This window comes from Rhamphochromis sp. 'chilingali' (genome assembly GCF_963969265.1).
Source record: "Rhamphochromis sp. 'chilingali' genome assembly, chromosome: 9".
NCBI lineage: Eukaryota > Metazoa > Chordata > Actinopteri > Cichliformes > Cichlidae > Rhamphochromis > Rhamphochromis sp. 'chilingali'.
The window spans coordinates 30,049,767-30,072,194 of record NC_137936.1 but is presented as its reverse complement, the minus strand read 5'-3'; the positions used below and the strand labels follow the sequence as shown (position 1 = coordinate 30,072,194).

The 22,428-nt window shown below is 40.7% G+C and overlaps 2 protein-coding genes, 1 long non-coding RNA gene and 1 pseudogene across 4 annotated transcripts; 1 reads left to right on the top strand and 3 right to left on the bottom strand.

The window, feature by feature from the left end:
- Positions 1-3,966: 3,966 nt before the first annotated feature.
- On the top strand, positions 3,967-5,214 carry LOC308403012 (transcription factor HES-5-like). The gene is made up of 2 exons (XM_080892226.1): positions 3,967-4,125; positions 4,240-5,214. Exons 1-2 carry the CDS (start codon positions 4,018-4,020, stop codon positions 4,654-4,656), a joined length of 525 nt encoding a protein of 174 aa, XP_080748352.1. The 5' UTR covers positions 3,967-4,017; the 3' UTR covers positions 4,657-5,214.
- Positions 5,215-6,481: 1,267 nt separating this feature from the next.
- On the bottom strand, positions 6,482-7,722 carry LOC308403018 (uncharacterized protein). The gene is made up of 2 exons (XM_080892230.1): positions 7,547-7,722; positions 6,482-7,440 (listed from the first exon to the last, which is right to left on the bottom strand). The coding sequence occupies exons 1-2, from the start codon at positions 7,705-7,707 to the stop codon at positions 7,206-7,208; spliced, it is 396 nt and encodes a 131-aa protein (XP_080748356.1). The 5' UTR covers positions 7,708-7,722; the 3' UTR covers positions 6,482-7,205.
- A 3,016-nt stretch (positions 7,723-10,738) lies between these two features.
- On the bottom strand, positions 10,739-11,821 carry LOC308403016 (transcription factor HES-1-like; annotated as a pseudogene). Its single transcript, XR_013974833.1, has 2 exons — positions 11,700-11,821; positions 10,739-11,573 (listed from the first exon to the last, which is right to left on the bottom strand). The product of XR_013974833.1 is annotated as a transcription factor HES-1-like (transcript).
- Positions 11,822-18,209: 6,388 nt separating this feature from the next.
- On the bottom strand, positions 18,210-19,589 carry LOC308403020. Its single transcript, XR_013972847.1, has 2 exons — positions 19,321-19,589; positions 18,210-19,216 (listed from the first exon to the last, which is right to left on the bottom strand). It is a non-coding gene; the product is annotated as an uncharacterized lncRNA (long non-coding RNA).
- Positions 19,590-22,428: the final 2,839 nt, after the last annotated feature.

Below are 22,428 nucleotides of genomic sequence, written 5' to 3'. Positions count from 1 at the left end.
CTAGGTCTCAGGGGAACAGGTGGAGGACTGGGGGTGGGGGTAATGGGTGGGGCTTGTATGAATCTGGGAAAGTTGTGACCCTGTAGAGAGGAGATCTTCCCCCTGATGCTTTGATCAATAACTTTGACTGAGCACACGCTGATCATCCCATCACACATGTGAGAACACGCCATATGCACCTTTCACATTAAAAATCCCATGATGTTAAAATAAAATAGCAGGATTGAAAGGCAGATTTGTGTTTTAAGATTAAGCAATAATCTGAGACATAGCACAAGGCCATATGCTGAAGTTTGATTATTACCTTTTTTGTTTTAATAGAGTGCATTAGTTAAACCAAACTTACATAATGTAAGTTTAGTTTAACTTTCTCAGTCAGGAAATAAGATATCACCTGAGATATTAGCTATTAGAGTCCCTTTCTGTATTTATTACCCACCATCGTTAGTCAAATTATATATTGTGGCATTGATTTAAAAAAAAGTCTTTGTCAAAATGTACTTTGCGGAAAAAGCCTTTATAACCTGTTTAAAAAGGACCACATTGCCATGGTATTTTAGTATCCATCAGTGGAAAAAGTAAAGAGGTTTAGATTGAAATAATGACCCACGACACAGAGTGGAAATGAAGCTGGCAAAAGTTACAGAATTGGCACCAAAGAGAGACCAGCAGAGAAAGAAATACAAGGAAAAAGAGAATAAACAGTGAAGAAAATCTTCCTCTGAAGTGTGCCAATTCCCCTTTGGAGAATAGTCAGGTGCTGGTGAGGTTGAAGATGCTAATCACACTGAACTGTGACTCGCTCTCTCACAGTTTTCCCACACTCTGTTCATTGACTGAGCTCTCACTCAACAATGGGCATGTGCCTTGTTAAATGCTAATTCATCTACACACCAGCAGCTCCCGGCTCTCCCATGAGGGCAGAGTTTGTTGTGTAGACACTGTCAGTAATTAAGCTAGGAGAGTGAGTATAAACACAAATATTTTGGTTAGGGATGTGACCTAACTGTTAGTCAACAAAGTATATTTGGATGTGTATTTTATATTTAAATTTTATGTATGAGCATTTACTTTCTATACCTGCACAGACATATCAGAATCAGAATCAGAATCAGAATACTTTATTGATCCCTGGGGGAAATTATTTTTTGTTACAGTGCTCCATTTTAAACCAACATTAAGACAAGACAGACAATACACTAACTAAGAATAGTACAATATATACATATATATACATACATACATACATAAGTCACTCATAGATAAATAGTTGGAAAAGAAACATGTGTAGTTGTAGCAGCAAACAGTGTGTTAAGTGGATGCGTTGTACAGGGAGATGGCCACAGGCAGGAATGATTTCCTGTGTCGTTCAGTGGTGCTTTTCGGTAATCTCAGTCTCTCACTGAACGAGCTCCTGTGACTGACCAGCATGTCATGGAGTGGGTGGGAGGTGTTATCCAACATTGTCTTTATCTTGGACAGCATCCGCCTCTCCGACACCACCTTGAGGGAGTCCAGCTCCATCCCCACAACATTGCTGGCCTTACGGATTAGTTTATTAAGTCTGTTGGCATCTGCGACCCTCAGCCTGCTCCCCCAGCATGCAACAGCATAGAGGATCGCACTGGCCACCACAGACTCATAGAAAATCCTCAGCATTTTCTGGCAGATGTAGAAGGACCTCAGTCGCCTCAAAAAATAGAGACGACTCTGGGCCTTCCTGTAAAGTGCTGTGGTGTTTTTAGCCCAGTCCAGTTTATTGTCAATGTGTACTCCAAGGTATTTATAGTCCTCCACAATGTCAACACTGACCCCCTGGATTGAAACAGGGGTCAAGTGTTTCCTGGTCTTCCTGAAGTCCACGATCAGTTCCTTGGTCTTTGCCACGTTGAGCTGCAGATGATTCTGCTCACACCACGTGACAAAGGAGTCGACCACAGCCCGGTACTCTGTCTCATCATCCCTGCTGATGCATCCAACCACCGCAGAGTCATCAGAAAACTTCTGAAGATGGCATGTCTCTGTGCAGTGGCTGAAGTCTGTGGTGTAGAGGGTGAAGAGGAAGGGGGAGAGGACAGTCCCCTGTGGTGCCCCTGTGTTGCTGATCACCTTGTCAGACACACACTGTGGGAGACGTACATATTGTGGTCTTCCTGTCAGGTAATCAACAATCCAGGACACCAGAGAAGCATCCACCTGCATCGCTGCTAACTTATCACCCAGGAGGGTCGGCCTGATGGTGTTGAAAGCACTGGAAAAGTCAAAAAACATGACCCTCACAGTGCTCGCCGGCTGGTCCAGATGGGTGTAGACACGATTGAGCAGGTAGATGATATAAGGTCATTATAAGTATTTATTAAGAAAAATATGTAATAAATATGACATTCTCCTTTTTTTATTTTATATTTTTACTTTAAAATATTTCATTTATTTTATTCTACTTTATTTTCAGGTTAATTAGGCTCTTTTTTAACTTTATTAAACTTTTTTGATTTGTCATATTGTATTTTATTGAACTATTTAATGTATTGGCTGCTATTTTTGGACTAGATAAAGTATGCCTTGTCTTATTTATTTATTTTTAATTGTACATTATTATAGCTGTTACTATTTTACTTACTTTTTCTTTTGTCATGAAAATGTATCCAGGTAATACACATTGTTATAATGATGTAGCTGTCGGGAGTTTAAAATTGGTCATTGGTAACAATGTAGAACTACAAATAAAAATGTAATTTAAAAACAGTGTGATAATTTGGCACTTTTCTTTAATTTAAATTGTATTTAAAAATAAAATTTATTCAAAAAAATAATTTAGATTTTATTTAAACAAAACCACAAATCATAACAAAAGTTTTCAAAGAATATATTTAATATCTGTACAAAAAATATAATTATTAAGAACTCTAAATTAACATTTTCTCATCTTGAGTGAGTAAATTATGTAAAAAGTTTAAATTCAGTGGTAAAGAATTCCTCCCCCTTCACAGACATCTTTGTCTGGCCTGCCTCTATTGTCCCTCAGGGGCTCTGTGAGTGGGTTTTCTCTGGTTTCCCACACTCTCCCCATTTACTGCTTTCAAGAACAAAAGAAGTGTGTCTGGTTGCACATCACATTAATTATGGAGTCAGTTTACGAGTTTTGTCTCATTGCCTGTGAATGGAAATTCCAGCCATCAAGACTCGTCATTACCAGGCTTTTGTAAAACTGCTATAAGGAATGCAGACATTTTTGGATTAATGAAAATTCAAAGGCTCCTTTTCTCCTTCTTCGAACTCAGATTGTCTCTCTGCATTCCAGGCTTTTTTTCTTAATTTCTTTTTCCTTAAGTTTTTTTTTTTTTTTTGATGATGATGATGATGATGATGATAATGATTTTGATAGGATAAAGGGTGTTCACTCATGAATTGATCGTGTGCTGGTTGTGGTCTGATGAGTTTAGGTTGTATCAATAATCAAACTTTATTAAAAATCTCATTAATCCAGCTGTTGATAGGGAGATGTGTTGAGGAAAGTTTCTGTTGTATCTGCGATAGTATTTTGTGCGATAACAGTATCAACAAAAATATCTCAAGAGTATTACTTTGATGCATTCTAGTCAAGTTAAAATGACACCTAATTGTGACACGTTTGTTGTAAATAAGGCAGAAATATGTGGTTGTCTAAGCTTAACATATTTTCATGACCGTTTCAGATGTGTTTTCTGTTGTTATGATGAGCCTGTGCTCAGTCAAAGTCATTGATCTCAGCATCAGGCAGCAGATCAGCTTTCTCTACAGGGTCACCACTTTCCCAGATCCACACAGAGCTGTGTGAGTCTCTCTCCATCAACCTCCCCCCAGCCCGCCAGCTGTTCCCCTGAGATCTAACCATTATCCTTAAGGCAATAACACCATTCAGTGTCTTGCATCCTTTATTGTCTTGCTGAGCTCTCTGATTGGCTCAGACTGTGAGAAACTCCAGTCAGACCAAGACCCACACATTCATATGGAGATGTGGGAGTATAAATAGGAGGGATGAAGCCAGCAGAGATCAGATTCTCGCTACAGCACAGAGATCCAGCCATGGCACCTGTCACTGCGACAATGACCGGTTCTCAGGAGCATCCAACTCTGACCCACAAGGTAAACTGGAGACTCATAGATATTTTAATATCACATACAGCCAACTGATTTTTTTTGTGCTAAAAACTGTGCCACTGAACAAGTTTAGTAATATTATTGTTCTTCTTTCTGCAGCTCAGAAAGCCTCTGGTGGAGAAGTTACGCAGAGAGCGAATTAACACCAGCATTGAGCAGCTCAAGTCTCTGCTGGGTCCAGAGTTCCTGAAACAGCAGCCAGACTCCAAACTGGAGAAGGCGGACATCCTGGAGATGACAGTTTGCTTCCTGAGACGACTGCAGCAGCAGCGTCAAGCTGTGAACTCTGCAACAGTCGATCAGGGCTACTCCAGGTGTGTCCAAGAAATGGTCCATTTCCTGTCCAAAGATGAGGTGAAGACTCAGTCCCAGAGAAGACTGCTGAACCATGTCAACAACCTGCATGCTTCTTCTAATAAGAACCTGAGAGAGGCCAACTTATCTAGCTCCACAGTCCAGACGAGCATCATCAAAGACAAAAGTCCAGTCAGCACTGCTCTATGGAGACCTTGGTAGAAGCCTTGGAAGGACTTGTGTAAAAGTGTGCTTGGAAGTAAAAACTCTATCTTCGTAGAAGTACCTGTAATTGTACTTGTTTCTGGGATTGTCTTATTTTGAAGGGTGCCTGTGCAGCATTTTCCTTTAATCTATATTATTGCCTTTTGTAAAGGTCAGATTCTGTGTTTCTGCAATATTTGCAGACAACGGGTTGGCTGTTATTTTGTGTTTCAAAAGTAGTCGCATTCCGATTCATTGTAAAGTAGACGTTATTATTCCCAGTTTGAATTCCTATATAATGTTGGTTACACTGACAGTGATGTATGTATGCATGTTGAACATGTGTAAAATTTTATGTGATATCCACATACTTTACTGATTGAAATGTCCTTTCTGGTCTTTAAATGTGTTAACTGTCTGCATTTTTAGCAGATAACCTTCAAGACAAACGTGTTGCTTATTGACTCTGTGAGTGACAGCACACATACCTTCAATGAAGGCGCTGTTATTTGTAAAACATCTCAAAATGAATGTATCTCTTCAAGCCAAGTGATGCGCAATAAAGCAATCAGAAAAAACAACACATTTTGCTTGACTTATTTTGATTATTTAATCATGGAAATTATATAAAACTGAAAATCTGCTCTGCATGTTTAGCAACGTGTTTTTTAATAGGCAATGTTATCTGAAACAACAGGGTAACTTTACCTGCTGTTTACTGAGAAAAATGTTTTAACATCTTTTGGCAAAACTGCTTATTTCTCACTTGACTATGACTGTTTTTGTTAGGTTCACATAAAAATGTGACGGACCGTAGAACAGACAGACAGATGCTGGTAAAACTCTTCTCTTTTGAGCTAATAGCTTACACCAGGGCTGCCCAATCCCGGTCCTCGAGAGCTACCGTCCTGCAGCTTTTAGATGCATCCCTACTCCAACACAGCTGAATCAAATGAATGGCTTGTTATCAGGCCTTTGCCAAACATGATGGCATGCTGAAGAGGTAATCAAACCATTTGATGCAGCTGTGTTGGAGTAGGGATGCATCTAAAAGCTGCAGGACGGTAGCTCTCGAGGACCGGGATTGGGCACCCCTGGCTTACACCATATTTCATCATTCTAAAATGTGGTGTTATATAAAACAGCATGACATATAGCTACTGCATATGCTGATGGGATTAGCAGCACTTTTTCACAAGCAAATTTAGTGTTTGAATGATGGCTTAACAGCAGTGTTAAAGTCCTGTCCTCCTGTTAAAATATGATACTGTAGATCAGATGCTCCCAGTGCTCTGATGACTGAGTGTCTATTTAGGGAGTCAGCATGTTACTGAGAATTGCACAAGAAAACTGCACACAAGTTGTTGTGCTGGCTTGTGTTTTTTTTCCCATGATAACCACAATATTTGTCAGTGCTAAGAAGGTGAGGTCTGCTATAATGACCAGGACAGAGGAGCTAAAATCGAAGAAATGAATGAAAATCTCTTTTTGTCTCATTCCAAGCTGCTATATCATAGCATGAAATAAAGTGGATAAAGGCAATGCATAGCACTACATTCCTTTCTGGATGTGCCTGTCAGTCACACACGAATGGTTGTCAAGGGCTGCCATTGGAACCCTTGCTCTATGTCATCAAATTCAGACATTATCATAGTCTACGATTAGCATCTTTTCACACTGATCAAGCCTTTCTCATGAAACATGGTGTTTAAAATTTCCACTCAAGGGAGTGTGAAAATATAATACATTTAATAAAATTATAATAAAGTTTCTTGAATCAACACAATATATTTAAATAGTTTGATTCTCCCAAATTAATTCAAATAAAGTCACATGACAAGAATTTGATCTTCACATATTTATTTTCTTGAAATATGCAAAAAAACAACAACATAAAAACAAATTAAAATCCACTTTGGATGAATAAAAACGAAACTGATGAATAAACAAAATATGCATACACAGCATAAACAGAGATGAATCTCCTTTCAAAAGAAAGGTTTGTATTAAAGGATTTTATCAAATATACCTTGAAACAAGGCAGCAAAATACATATGCAAAAATATAATCACACAGTGTTACTGTTGGTATAAAATGTAAAAATTATACTGCTAAAATTCTGGTGAAAAAAAAATAGTAATTACACAAACAACAACTAATTGTTGCATAGTTTCGAGGCTGGATTTTTCTTCTGTGGCCTTCACATAAAAATCTGACAACCACAAGAAACATAAATCCCACAAATAGCAGCAAAACACATCTTCTGCACAGTCAACAACCACTTTTGACCCTGAATTCAGTTATCTTTCACAGGCTCCTGTTAAAGCTCGACTGAAATCATATCGTATGAGCTAAAATAAATGTTTCCTTTTAAAAAAAGAAATACTCAGTAAAATGGTTGAAATGTGCCGCAGGTGCCCTTGAGAGTCTCCTTGTCGTAATGCAAATAATGCATCTTTTAACAGTCAGTAGATTTTTAACACAGAGATCCAGCTTGCATCACTGCCATTAAAAATGCGGTGGTTTGAATCCAGTTTCGATGACTTTTTGTAGTTCGTGTTTTGTTCTTAAAAGCACAGTGGAGCCACGTCATCCTCTGCATCGGGAAACAGGCGTAAAATGTCCCTTGAATATTTGGAGTAGCCGTTGTGTGTCAGCAGGGCTTTTCTTAACGTGAGCAATGACTTTGTTTTCTCCAGTAAGTCTGAGAGAGGGAGACCATTCTGCAGATGTTCTGCAATCAGAGCCTTCAGCTTCTCCACTCCGGTGCTGCATTTCTTCTCCAGCATGTGAAGTTTACATCTGAAAGAAAAGTCACAACAATGTTAACATATTTGTCCTTTTGGTGAAAAGTACATTTCTGGTGAACAGCTCGTACTAGGAATAGAGAAACAGAACTTCAGCTCACCTAAACAGTTGCTCCTTCATGGTGTCTTGAAGAGTGAGATCTGCGTAGAGAGCCATGACGAGGTCTGTTTTTTCTTGTGGGAAGTTCTGGTCTTGCTTGCAAAGGTTCAGACGACGTCTCTGTTTACTTCTGTGTGCCTGCTCCTTATTTATGCTGCTCATCTTGCGCTTTCACTGCTTTCTGGCCAATCAGGGGCCTCAGAGCTCAGGACAATAGAGCACATTTAATGGCTGTCATAGAGAACAGGTGGGATGCTTTATCTGTATGCCATACATAAGAGAGATCAGTGGGAAAATGCTCTTCCTGAAGTGGACACGGGAAAATTTTGTTTCCTTCTGTGAAGCTTAGACTATGCACATGGACCATGATGGGACATAGGACAGACACTTCAACGACACAAATCTAATCGACACTAAAAAGACTGTAAAATGTGCTGTGTGGATGATAAAACTCATTACTAACATATTATTAACATCTCAACTGCAACAGCAAATACTCACTACAACATTTTTTAAATACGTGGCTTTTTATTCTCAAATAGCACCACTGTTTCTGTCTTTAATTATTTCTAATGATAAAAAAGACAACTCAAATGAATAATATTAAATAACTTTCAAAATGAGGTAAAAGCATTATTAATATTTTTAATGTTTAATATTTTCTCAGTCTCTTTTTCTCAGCAGCCAGTTATAGCAAAACCAGATGGTTGTGAAGTGGGCCTCTGTGCTTTCCCTGCCTGAGAATGGTCCCGAGGCTTTGTTAGAGCAGACACACTTCTATTGTGTGTGCTGCTGAGCAGGCTGCATACAGAAGTGTGGGAAGCCGTGTGTCGCTGTGGCTCCCAGCAGCAGAGAAAGAGGAGGGCGTGTGACTGGGGCACGTTCGGCCTTGTGCATGGAGCTGTGGGGGGCTCAGAGGCAGGGAAATGAGAAACCTGAGCCCCTACACAGACAGCACAGACAGATGGAGAGGAGATAAGCAGAGAATGTATACCCACTTGAGCCTGGTTATATGTCAGTTTTGCATTTTTTTAGGGTGCTCACTGTATTTAAAAGCACAACATAAAGATAAAAAGACATTACATCAGTCATTACAGAAACAGAAAACAGACATTTCTCAAAGGTTTTATAGTAAAATGTTCTTTTGACAGACTACAATAGTAGTATTGTAAGACTGAAAGTGGCTACTGATTTTTAACTAGTTGGTGTGCCCACGTGGATACTCTCGCCAGATACTTTACTAGGTATACCTTCTCAGGGTAACTATCTATCTATTTACATGTTATTTCAACAAAGTGCTGGAAGTGATTTTGCGCAATACTGACAGAATAATACGCTTGCTATTTATCAAAAAAAGAAAAAGTACCAAAAAGTAGACATGCAGTACCCCAGTACCTGAAAGACAGAAGGAGCCCAGTTGACAGAACTACCGAATGGGTCCCTCCACATTTCATGGCATTTATATATTGGTTGTGTGAAGGTAAAGTTAGACAAAGTATAAAAGTTAAACTTTTATACTTTGTCTAATAGGACTCTGGAGGGCCACCCCAATAAGATGAACTCAGCTCTGCTCAATATTAATTTAATCTCTTTATAAACATATTGGTGGGAGCCTCCAAAACAGTCCCAGTTTCTCATGTGGCCACTTGGGAGACTCCTGCCTGACCTCGTCTGTCAACCTGTCCATCACCACTGCAAACAAGAAGGGGTTCAGAGCTGATCCCTGATGTAATCCCATCCCCATCTTGAACCTTTTTCTCTCACCTGCTGCATACTACATGTCTGTCTTCCTGTCCTCATAAATGTCCATCACCAGCCTCAAATATATGCTACAACTACTTTCTCATTTGTAGTTCCTCTCTTGGCTCCCTATCATATGCTTTCTCTAGATCCACAAAGACAGTGCAACCCCAGCACTCACAAAGCAAGCATTATACTGTATCTGCGGTGCTCTTTCTCTACATGAATGAATCCACATGAATCATCTCTGCTGCTCTCCTTTGCTTTTAACCTTGGTTTAATCTTCGTTTTAACCTTTTTTTCACTTTGTCCTTGAAAATTTGTACCAGTACACTTCTTCTCCATTCTCCAGGCATCCAGTCATCTGGACCAACCGGCTTTTCAATCTCCATACTTTTTTTAGCTGCCTTCATTTCCTCCTTATTAATTCTCTGAACTTTCCTCTTCACTAACTATTCTCCATCTCTCTGCCTCTCTCTTTCTCTCATTTACTTCATTCATCCGCTCCTCAAAGTGCTCCTTCTATTTTGTCAACACACGCTCTTCACTTGTTCTTCCCATGTCTATTTATGTCCCTAATCGCCTTAACCTTTGAATACTTTCCTGTACTTACTCATTCCACAAAAACTATGGACAATGTTCTTCAACTTACACTGTTTAATTTTTGCCTCTATCATCACTTATTTTTCTTGAAGTGAGCGCTGTTTTATGTAGCATCACTTCCAAAGCCATCCTACAGGATACCATCAGATGCTACATTCTCCTCTGCCACTACTGTACCTTTAAGTCTCCTATCTCAAATTGCCCCTTCTGCAAATTGTGTAGCTCACTTCTGTGCACCTCTCAGATCCCTTGTGTGTTAATCTGTGTTCCTCAGAGGAGCTGAGAGGAGGGGAAACCAATTATTATAACTACCAAGTTATGCAGAAGAGCATCTTTGTTAAACCTTGAAAAAAAAATGAGCTACAGCAGCAGAAGACCACACCTGTCGGACTGAGGGCCCCACCTCTCAGTTAAGACCAAGACCCTGAGTCTACAGTTCACATGGACACATGGACAACAAAAGTTTAGCTTTTTTGAAAAAACAAAACACTGTAAACCAGCTTTTTATCTTAACTTTTCTTTGGTACAAGCATAAAACCTTGCATAGATAATACTCCATAGGAATGATGGTGTTTCTTGATGTAGACTTTTGAATTGTCATGTTAACTGTATCTCGTTTAAATAAAAAATATAAACTACAAATAAGTAAAAGAGATCTGAAAATGAATTCAAAAGTTCCAAAAGCTGTAACCTATCAGAAACTGCTTCTTCTCTTTGAAAGGTTGACCATAAAGCGTCTTGAAAGCAGAGAGTTAGATTAAACGTGCAGAGTGAAACTTCAGCTTCTACTCAAAAATGATCAAATGCCCTTAAAAAATACCCAAAGATATCAGGAGACATCGTTTCCATCTGGCAGTGTTTGTTTATTCAATGAGACAAAGTGAGGCGCATAAAGTATAAATCTTCAAACAGCAGGTGATGATACATCACAGCAATAACTTGTAAATGACTACAAGAAACACTGTACTCAAAGCGAGTAAAGGAACAGCTGTCTTTATGAAAGACAAAACGCCAAATTACTAAACAAAATAAAAAGTGACCTTAAAACAGATCAAAGGTTCTAATCACAATGTAATAATAACATCTACATAAAAATGTAAATAATAATAATAATAAAGAAATAATAATCATTGCTGATGCAATCAATTTGATTCATGCAACATACATGGCAAGATGTTTTCTTTCTTAACATGAAAAACAGTACTGGTGTCATTTACCAGGAAATTACACATTAAGCACACAAAGTAAAGACTTCTGTAACTACAGAAGAAAAAGTACAAAGAATTTCAAGGAATTCAGTCCAGTAATCTTTGACCAATATGGTATTTTAAACCATTGTATTAGGGACTACTTTATGTGAGTCTCTACCACGGCCTCCACAGGGCGCTGTTGTCTTTCGTGGTGCTTGTCTGGACTGTGGAACTCAGAGGAAAGAGGTCATCCTCTCTCAGATTTTCATCAGAAGCTGTCTGCAGCTTGCTGAAGCTGTTCAGCAGGTTTCTCTGCTGCTGGTTCTGCAGCTGTAGCTGTGTCAGGAAGCAAACGGTCATCTCCAGGATGTCTGCCTTCTCCAGGTTGGAGTCTGGCTGCTGTTTGAGGAACTCTGGACCCAGGAGAGACTTGAGCTGCTCAATGCAGGTGTTGATTCGCTCTCTGCGTAACTTCTCCACCAGAGGCTTTCTGAGCTGCAGAAAAAAGAACAAAGTCATTAATAACATCATTTGGGAGGATGAAGTTAGCCTTAACAGAACACAAGCTTTCATGATTACTGGCATGCTGTGAATATTATGTAAATTCTATGTTCCACTTACCTTGTGAGTCATTGTCAGATGCTCTGGGGTACTGGTCATTGCTGCAGTGACTTTAGGTGCCATGCTTGGATTTCTGTGCTCTAGAAGTCTCTGTAGATAGCACCGATCTCTGCTGGCTTCATCCCTCCTATTTATACTACAGCATCTCCATATGAATGTGTGAGTCTTACTCTGATTCAGGTTTCCCACAGTCTAAACCAATCAGCGGGCTCTGTCAAACAATAAGGCATGTGGAGCCAGCAACATGCTCCAGTATGCCCAGGGGATAATAGGTTTCAGGGAAACAGCTGGAGGACTGGAGGGAGAGGGAGAGATAGGTTCAGAGTTCTATGTGAATCAGGGAAAGTGGTGACCTCCCAGGGAGGCCTGATGCTGGGATCGATAACTTTGACTAAGCGCACGCTTATCATCCCGTTGGGGAATTTTCACCTATGGGGGAATTTATATATATATATATATATATATATATATATATATATATATATATATATATATATATATATATATATATATATATATATATATATATATATATATATATATATATATATATATAGTGTTCCAACATTCGAAAGAAGGGACTGCTCTCACAGCTAGAGATTGACGAGGTACAACACAAATGCTACGGCAAGGAGGAGTCAGGACGCCAGGTCAGGGGGGAGATATCATCACCCCCACCCGAGATTGGGTACATAGCCCCAAGTGCGATAGGAGAAGGATCGTTGAGTGCGAGAGGAACTGACCTGAAAAATAGGATCATGGCCAAGCTTGAAACCTGGATCCCCCGTAGCCGGTTACCAAGATTACGTGAAGTACCCTCAGAAGGTCTGCTAGATGATGTTAATGCAGCACTACGGGCAATACCTACAACCACGATTACCGACACTAACAAGCTGATCTACAATACGGCAGCAGTGATCAGTGAGATGCTTGGCTACAAGTTGAACAGCCACAAGGGGCAGTACCCTCCATGGAGAAGGAGGCTAGAGGGCAAGATCAAAGTAGCACGGAGGGAGGTTAGCCAACTAACAGAGTTGCAGAAAGGTGCGACAAATAAGGTGCCTAAGAAATACAGCAAGCTGTCCATACCTGAGGCCTTGGAAACTGCCAAGCAAAGACTCACAGCCTTGGCCAGCCGCTTGAGGAGGTACACCAGAGAGATAGAAGGCAGGAGAATAAACCAGCTGTTCTCCACAGAACCAGCAAAGGTGTACTCTCAGTGGCAAGGGAACAATAAGAGAACAGCACCACCAAGGCTGGAGATGGAGCAATACTGGAAGAGCATATGGGAGAAGGATGCAACCCATAACGGCAATGCTCAGTGGCTAGTCGATCTGAGGGCAGACCACAGCGACCTCCCTGAACAGGGTCCAGTAACCATCACAGTGGCAGATATCCAAGAAAGGGTCTCCAGTATGAAGAGTTGGACAGCACCAGGGCCCGACATGGTTCACGCCTACTGGCTGAAGAAGCTGACTGCACTCCACGAGCGTCTGGCAGCACAAATGAACCAGCTGCTAGTTAACGAGAGACACCCGGAATGGCTAACTGAAGGCCGGACGGTCCTGATCCCCAAGGACCCCAAGAAGGGACCGGTCCCCTCCAACTACCGACCAATAACCTGCCTCAGTACTACATGGAAGCTCCTGTCAGGCATCATATCGGCTAAGATGAACAGGCACATGGGTCAATACATGAGCGGGACACAGAAAGGAATTGGCAAGAATACCAGAGGTGCAAAACACCAGCTACTGGTAGACAGAACAATCAGCCGAGACTGCAAGACCAGACTGACCAACCTGTGCACTGCCTGGATTGATTACAAGAAGGCCTATGACTCAATGCCCCACAGCTGGATACTGGAATGCCTAGAATTGTACAAGATCAATGGGACCCTAAGAGCCTTCATCAGGAACTCAATGGGGATGTGGCGCACAACACTAGAGGCCAACTCCAAGCCCATAGCACAAGTTACCATCAAGTGCGGGATCTACCAAGGAGATGCTCTGTCCCCACTGCTGTTCTGCATAGGCCTGAACCCCCTCAGTGAGATCATTAACAAGACTGGCTACGGATACCGACTACGGAACGGAGCAGTTGTCAGCCACCTCCTGTACATGGATGACATCAAGCTGTATGCCAAGAGTGAACGAGACATCGATTCACTGATCCACACTACCAGGCTATACAGCAATGACATTGGAATGTCGTTCGGACTGGAGAAGTGTAGTCGGATGGTAACAAAGAGAGGGAAGGTAGTCAGAACTGAGGGGATTGAACTACCAGAAGGCAACATTGCAGACATAGAGGACAGTTACAAGTACCTGGGGATCCCGCAGGCAAATGGGAACCATGAAGAGGCCGCTAGAAAGGCTGCAACCACCAAGTACCTGCAGAGGGTCAGGCAAGTCCTGAGGAGTCAGCTGAATGGTAAGAACAAGATCCGGGCCATCAACACATACGCCCTGCCCGTGATCAGGTACCCTGCTGGGGTAATAGGCTGGCCAAAGGAGGAGATAGAAGCCACTGACATAAAGACAAGAAAGCTCCTGACCATGCATGGAGGGTTTCACCCCAAGTCCAGCACCCTGAGGCTGTACGCTAAGCGGAAGGAAGGGGGCCGGGGACTGGTGAGTGTCAGCACCACAGTCCAGGATGAGACAACGAACATCCAAGAATACATTGGGAAGATGGCCCCAACTGACCGAGTGCTCAGTGAATACCTCAGGCAGCAGAAACCCAAGAAAGAGGAGGGAGACGAGGAACCATCATGGAAGGACAGGCCCCTGCACGGTATGTACCACCGGCAGATAGAGGAGGTGGCTGATATCCAGAAATCCTACCAGTGGCTGGACAAAGCTGGACTGAAAGACAGCACAGAGGCACTAATCATGGCAGCACAAGAACAAGCTCTGAGTACAAGATCCATAGAGGCTGGGGTCTATCACACCAGGCAAGACCCCAGGTGCAGGCTGTGTAAAGATGCCCCAGAGACAATCCAGCACATAACAGCAGGGTGCAAGATGCTAGCAGGCAAGGCATACATGGAACGCCATAACCAAGTGGCCGGCATAGTGTACAGGAACATCTGTGCCGAGTATAACCTAGAAGTCCCGAGGTCAAAATGGGAGATGCCCCCAAGGGTGGTGGAGAATGACCGAGCTAAGATCCTGTGGGACTTCCAGATACAGACGGACAAAATGGTGGTGGCTAACCAACCGGACATAGTGGTGGTAGACAAACAGAAGAAGACGGCCGTAGTGATCGATGTAGCGGTTCCGAATGACAGCAATATCAGGAAGAAGGAACACGAGAAGCTGGAGAAATACCAAGGGCTCAGAGAAGAGCTCGAGAGGATGTGGAGGGTGAAGGTAACGGTGGTCCCCGTGGTAATCGGAGCACTAGGTGCGGTGACTCCCAAGCTAGGCGAGTGGCTCCAGCAGATCCCGGGAATAACATCGGAGATCTCTGTCCAGAAGAGCGCAGTCCTGGGAACAGCTAAGATACTGCGCAGGACCCTCAAGCTCCCAGGCCTCTGGTAGAGGACCCGAGCTTGAAGGATAAACCGCCCGCAGGGGCGTGCTGGGTGTTATATATATATATATATATATATATATATATATATGTGTGTGTATATTAGGGGTGCAACGATACTCGTATCGATATTGAACCGTTCGATACAGTGCTTTCGGTTCGGTACCCATATGTATCGAACAATACAAAATGAATTTTTAATTTATTTTATCAACTTTCCTTCTGACTATGCTGTCTGTGTTGAGCGCTCAGTGGATCTGCGCTCCACAGTGCAGCCTAGGCGGAGTAGTCGAACGCAGATTCACTGAGCGCAGGGCAAGCTAGCGAGACAGAAGTTAAGCTCTCCTTGCAACATGGCAAATTGAACCTCCCCCACCCTCATTCAGATCTGGCGTTTGGAACTATTTTGGTTTTCATGTGACGTATTACCCTGAAGGTAAGCGCGTCATGGACTAAAGTAAAACAGTATGTTGGATGTGCCACGCAATGCTCAATTACATGGGTGGGAGCTAGTGTGTTAGCGCAGTTAGCTCGTTAACGTGTTGGCCGTCCAGCCCCATGCACAGGCCATCCGCCGTAGCTCATTAACGGAGATTTGCCGTGTTGTGGCGTTAACGTCATTTCAACGAGATTTACGCTGACAGCACTAGTGGGAACACAACAAATATGACTGCACATTTACACCGACATCATCCTAGTGCAAAGACAAGTGAAAACAGACAAAAATAACAAGCATGCTACTAACTTTACCCGAGTCATTTAGACAGCCGTTAGCACATGATTCTCCTCATGGGGACCTGATATGTTTAATATGCTGCTGAGAATATAGCCCAGAAGAAGCGTATAGTATAGCTTTTATTTTGGAAAAAGCCATTTCTCTGTAATAAACTCTCTTTTCCAAAGATGAGTGATTCCTCAATCAGATACAGGGCTCGCAAAATCGCCTGCCCGACGTCCCGGGGCTAGCGATTTTTCCAGTCGGGCTACCAAAATCTATCTCTGCCCTGCCCGTCGGGCTATCGTAGGAAGGAAAAATATATGTCAATGCTTTTGCATTCTTTCGGAAATGTAGCTGGGTAATTATGTCTTTGGCATCGGTGAGCCACTGCCAATATGTGACCTATTGAAATCGCGTTTGAATTTGCCTTGTTTTTTGCTTTCACTTTGCAATTGCACGAACTGTGTATAGAGAGCGACAGCACTGATTGGTGAGTGATGATAATTTGCGCACCAATTCCTCTGACATCGTCTTATCAATCATTAGCTTACTATGCAAACATGACAAGTGAAATCTCCCGCAGCAAGCTTAAACATGTGAGAGGTTGATCGCGCAGAGAATCGCTGAGCGTTATGTGAGTGCGTGTGTAAAAGCAGCGGGATATATATTGTAGCAGGTCAGGGCTGTTCGGGGTTCTGTTTGTACAGTTATGTTTTGTTTATGTTGCCATAGTGACGGGTGACGCCCTCTCACTGCGACGGTGTGTCCTTCCGGGGTCAGAGGGCGCCCTGTGTGTTGTTGTTGTTGTTGTTGTTGCTGTGCTGTTGCTGCACTGAGCAGTTAGCTAGCGGCAGTGTTCTTCTGCAGATGTCAATAAACGGCTGTGCTCCCTGGCTAGCTCACGGGAAGCAAGACAATTATATATATAAAAATTGGTGTAATTTTAATGGAAAATTTAATCAAATATTCAATTTATTACAACCTAATCTTTTAATAAACCATTATAAGTGTTGTGCCTATTGATTTTATTAAAATTACTGCTGAACCATTCTGCTGTCCTTTTGACACATGCTGTAAAGTCAGTGGGAGTAGCAAGTTGATTTCAGTATCCCACACTGACTCTCTGTGCTGTGTTCAATGAGCTACAAAGGGACGTCTGTGACAGATGCTGCCTGTGTGTTGTCAAAGAAAGACAGCATTACATCACCAACCATCTGGAGGGAAAAGATCCCATTGGATGGCTGTGACAGATAGTTAAACTTACAATTACACTGTAAAATCCACCAAGAGTAAGATCAAAATATTTTGGCCTGTCCTACTTAAATTTACAATCACGATTGATAATTGACTGTAGTTTCAGCTGTGAGGGTGGGAAGCTTTCCGGGAGGGAAAAATTTCCCGAAGTGTGCCAAATCCCTCTGGAGAATTATCAAGCTGCTAGTGGAGTGATAGTCATTTACAGTCAACACTGTTCTCCAAAATTTTCCCACGCTTCCTCCTTTATTCTTGATTCTTTTTTTTGTCCATGATTGGTAAATCTCTTAAAATATACAAATATTCTTGAATTGTCCCTTCTGTTAAAAATTGCATACACTTTAAAGATGTTTTGTCTTCAAATTTTGTTTTACATCACATCATTGTTCCTACTTTACATATGAAATATGTTTTACACCTTATTATAAAATTTGTAGTTGTAGTGCAAGACAGTGATATGGTGATCCTACTTTGGGTAAAAGAGGAATAGCCAATATAACAGTTAAAAACATCAGTTTTTGAAGTCATGCTCCCATTTATCCTCTGTCCCTTCAGGGCAATGGTCTTGATCTATTGTTGCCCTGGGGGTCTGTGAGTCAGCTTCTTCTGGTTTCCCACACTCTGTCCTTTGACTGCTTTCCATGGAAGAGCAATAGAAGTGTGCCTTATTGAGTGTCACATCAGAGTGTCACGTGAATCCAGACTCCAAAAACGTTAAACTTCTTATTCACCTAAAGGTGATATAAATAGATATGCACAACATGTGTTTGAATTTTATTTGGTTTGATGACATGACTTACTATAATCAAACAGAGTAAAATTATATTAATAACACTCCTAATAATAACATAAAAGTGCTTTGTTTTGCACTAAACATGTATGTTTGGCTACAACAGCAACATTTTACAGGCATTTACAGTCAACTTAACAGTTAAGAAATAGAAGAACATTTGTCTTTGATCTTTATAAAGATGTTAGTGATGACATAAAATAATGAGTAGACATTGTTTTCAGCAGGCAGTCCGTTTATTCAACAATGATAAAAGCTCCAACAGGAAGTGATGATACATCACAACAGCAACTTGTGGATTTCGACAAGAAAAGCTGTAATCAGAAAGAGCTGTCTTTATGAAAGACAAAGTTTACAGCAGTTACAGTACTCAGTGTCTTTGACAAATTAATTTGAAATAACACAAAAATATTAATTAAAAACTCACTAAACAAAAACTGACCTTACAGGTCAATATTGATCAAGAGGTGCAAATATCACAATCACATTTTTAACCCACAATAAGGATCAAGAAAATTGTGACAGTAAGAAAACCTTTTAGAAAAAAAACCTCGTAAACATGTGGATCCTATAACAGATCAGCTTTGAATCATTATTACATTTTTGTTACAATCTGTCCTTAAAGAGGACACTTAAGTCACAAATATCATAACCAAAAGGTAATGAAAGCTACTATAACATGTACAGTAAGGATAAAGAATATTTCAGATTTCATTCATGTTACATACATGACAAGATGTTTTCTTCCTTAACACGAAAGGTACTGTTGCCGTCATTTCCCCTGGAAATGTCATCTTGCACACACACAAGAACACACAAAGTAAAGCCTTCTGAGCATACAGAAGAAGAAGTTCATTGAATTTCAAAGAATTCAGTCCTATCATGTTTGATCAATGTGGCCTTTTTAGCTCATCTATTAACTCCAGTCTGTAGGTGTCTACCACACCCCCAGAGGGCGCTGTTGACTGGACACTTGTCTGGACTGTGGAGTTCAGATGAGGGAACTCAACCTCTTGAGAGTTCTTCTCAGAGGAAAACTCCATCTTCTTGAAGCCAGTCAGTAGGTCTCTCTGCTGCTATAGCTGCATCAGGAAACAAACTCTCATTTCCAGGATGTTTGCCTTCTCACATTGCTGTTTGAGGAACTCTGGACCAAGGAGAGACTTGGACTCGTTGCAGCTATTGATTTGCTCTATGCTTAATCATCTGAGGTTTTCTGAGCTGCAGAATGAAGAACAAAGTTGTTAATAAACTTGTTAAAATTTAAAAAATGCAAGTGCCTATAATCAATATCAAAACTGGTTCAAATAAAATCCTCAGTTTACCTTGTGAGCCAGAGTCTGATGTTCCTGGGGATTGGTCATTGCTGCAGTGATTCTAGGCGCCATTCCTGGTTTTATGTCCTGCAGAGATCTCTGTGGAGATCTGTGTTCTGATCTCTGCTGGCTTCATCCCTCTTATTTATACTTCACCATCTCCATATGAATGTGTGGGTTTAAGTCTGGCTGAGATTTCCCACAGTCTGAACCAATCAGCGGGCTCTCTGACACAATAAAGCATGTGGAGCCAGCATCTTAGTCCTGTGTGCCTGGGTGATATTAAGTCCCAGAGGAGGAGACCTGGAGGGAGATGGAGAGGTACTTATTATGTGAATCAGGGAAAGTGGTGACCTTACAGTGAGCAGATCTGCTGCCTGATGCTCGGATCAATAACTTTGACTAAGCTAACACTCATGATCCCATTGCATGAGTGGGGAATGACAAACTTTTAATGTATGAGTTGGTGGCACTTTTTAACATGTCCCACAACTAAGGGTGTACTTGTAATTAAGTGAAATTTTAGCATATTTTATGTCAAATTACAAAGTAATTATATTTACCTGCAAATAGGTAGAGGACGTACACTAGAATAAGAGGGTAACGAGCCACGTTTTTACAGGAAATAAGGAATTAATTATGCTTTAAGTAAATTTAAGTAGTCTGTATGTAATTTGAAATATGTAGAAGTAATTTTAGGTGGTGCATAAGTAATTTTGTTTTAGAGGAAAGAAGTAGTAATTATATTTCAAGCCAATTTAAATAGTGCCTAAATTCTGTGTGTTTTGCAGGCAAGGTAACTCAGATTATGCTGTAAAATGTTTAGTACAGAATTAGTAATTTTAAGTGCAAAATTTCTTTCTCTAATCTTTTTGAAAAACAAACAATATTTCCTCTTCTTACCCTGTAAGTACAGAAAAATGGCACACTCCCATAAACTCCTTTTAAAACTCATGCTTGAACAGAGAAAGAAAAGATAATTAGACTTGGCTCCATCATTATAAGTTCACATAGGCTTCCAAGTGTATAGAACGTCTATCGTACACATTTATGTAATGAATATTAAAGGAAGGCCAAAGTGCTTAGACCTGGGCTGGTTTATAGTATTACTAAACATATTTTTTGCAACTGCACCATTAGTAAGCTGAGTGTTGTTCCCATTGTTTTAGTTTAAATTACTCAGTGCAATAAACTTACTGGTGTCCTTTGTGTCTTTTCACACATGCCATATATCCAGTGTGAGTAGCAAGTTGATCTAAGTTTCCCACACGGACTCTCTGTGTTGTGTTCAATGAACCACAAAGGGATTTCAGTGACAGATGCTGCCTGTGTGTTGTTGAAGAAAGACAGCATTACATCATCAGCCATCTGGAGGGAAAAGATCCCATTGGATGGCTCTGACAGCTTGAAATTTTTAAAATTAGTTTGAAAACTCTATAAGAAGCAAAGTAAAAATGTTTTGCAGGTCCTACTTTCAGTTCACTACATTTTCTACTTTAAGGCATAAATATGACTGATAATTACCAGCCACCAAATGGATGGGAGGGTAGAAGGTTTCCTGTGAGCAAGCAGTTTCCTCAAGTGTGCCATTTCCCTCTGGAGAAACAGCAAACTGCTGGTGGAAAGATAACTAGATATTCTGGATTTTTCCCACACTTCCTCCTTTAACAGAAAATTGGCATGTGCCCATTTCCAAATTAGTTTGAGGATTGTTTTTCTTTGGGCCAAAGTGTGACAAACCTCTTAAAATATGTATCTGACCCAGGACAGTATCCCTTCTGTTAAACAGCTGTATATGTGCTCTTTATACAGGAAAATATAGTATGACAAGTCTCTGTGTTTGCTTTCTAAATCTGGGTCACAACATTTAGGTGAACACTTTATTACACAGCATGAACATACAGACATTCAGCTAACAAATAAAATCTAAAAGTGTAACAATTAGACTATATTATTTGATCGTCTTTGATGGAAGTCGTTATCAAGAAAACTATTTTTGAATTCAACCAGGAAACCATCAGAGATTGTAAAGGAGGAGAGCCTTGTGAGCCTCTGTCATATAACTCAAAGGTTTGTTTTCAGTGCTGAATCTAACAATAATGTGTTTCTGCATAATTTCAAAAAGCCCACAAGGCATAATGGGTAATTTCCAGAACAAGTCTGGTTGTCATTAACCTTAACTTTATTCTGTTTATTTGCAAAACCAGTAGAAGAGAGCAGATTTAATATCAAACTATTCATAATTCACAAGAGGTAATTATTCGGAGAAGTTTCAGAACAGTCCCCTCAAGTTTTTACGTTTATGTTGACTAAAGCGTTTTGTTTTACCACAAGCTCTTCCTTGCTGTGCTGCAGAAGTAAGCTTTGCAACATTTGACTGTATGCAGTTGTAAGAATGTCACCAATGAATTCAGTTGTGTAGCTAACTGGCTAACAAGCTAGGACTGTGTTTCTAACACCATGGAGTTTGTATTTTTTTCCCCAAAGTATGCTTGTACAGGGTTTCTTAAGTAAGTCACCAATACTACAAGAATACTTTCACTAATCTTTGGCCTGGTGGTTTTTATGCTGAGGTATTTCTGTTTTAAATAACATCTTTGCGCCTGAGTCCTGTGTGGTAGGTTTCTGTCTACTCCTGAAGGCTTGAGTTGAAATGAGCTTTTCATTCTGTGAATTAGACTATACACAGCTAGAGCTAAATCCTTAATTTTCAGTGTGTCGCTGTGAAAATATCCGTTGACAAACATTATCATTGACTAGATGAGTTGCTATAGCCCCAGAAAAACTAATCTCAAAGAACTTCATCAGGACTCACAAACCGGCAGCTAACACATTTGGGGTAGTGAGGTTTATGGTGGCACTTGACTTTGTAGTGAATCATATAAAACAGCATTGATCACCATCTTTACAAATACTTTCAGACCATGTGTTACAAGATCAATATGTGTTCTTAGTGCTTATGTTCTGATTATATTGTTTTATGTATTTTAATAATAAAGGCTTGTAAAGCAAGGCCACTTTTGACTCCTAAACCAAGTGCTCAGCCAGACTGAAAAACAGGAAGTTAGTGTAGAGCTGTACAAGCATATAAATAAATACAGGAAACCAGGCAGAAAA

Bases quoted from the DNA above. Each gene is read 5' to 3' on its own strand.
- LOC308403018 (XM_080892230.1), bottom strand. From the start codon at position 7,707: ATGAGCAGCATAAATAAGGAGCAGGCACACAGAAGTAAACAGAGACGT. The intron at 7,441-7,546 runs GTGAGCTGAAGT...CTTTTCTTTCAG, and splicing joins ATGAAGGAGCAACTGTTTAG to ATGTAAACTTCACATGCTGG.
- LOC308403012 (XM_080892226.1), top strand. From the start codon at position 4,018: ATGAAGCCAGCAGAGATCAGATTCTCGCTACAGCACAGAGATCCAGCC. The intron at 4,126-4,239 runs GTAAACTGGAGA...TTCTTTCTGCAG, and splicing joins ATCCAACTCTGACCCACAAG to CTCAGAAAGCCTCTGGTGGA.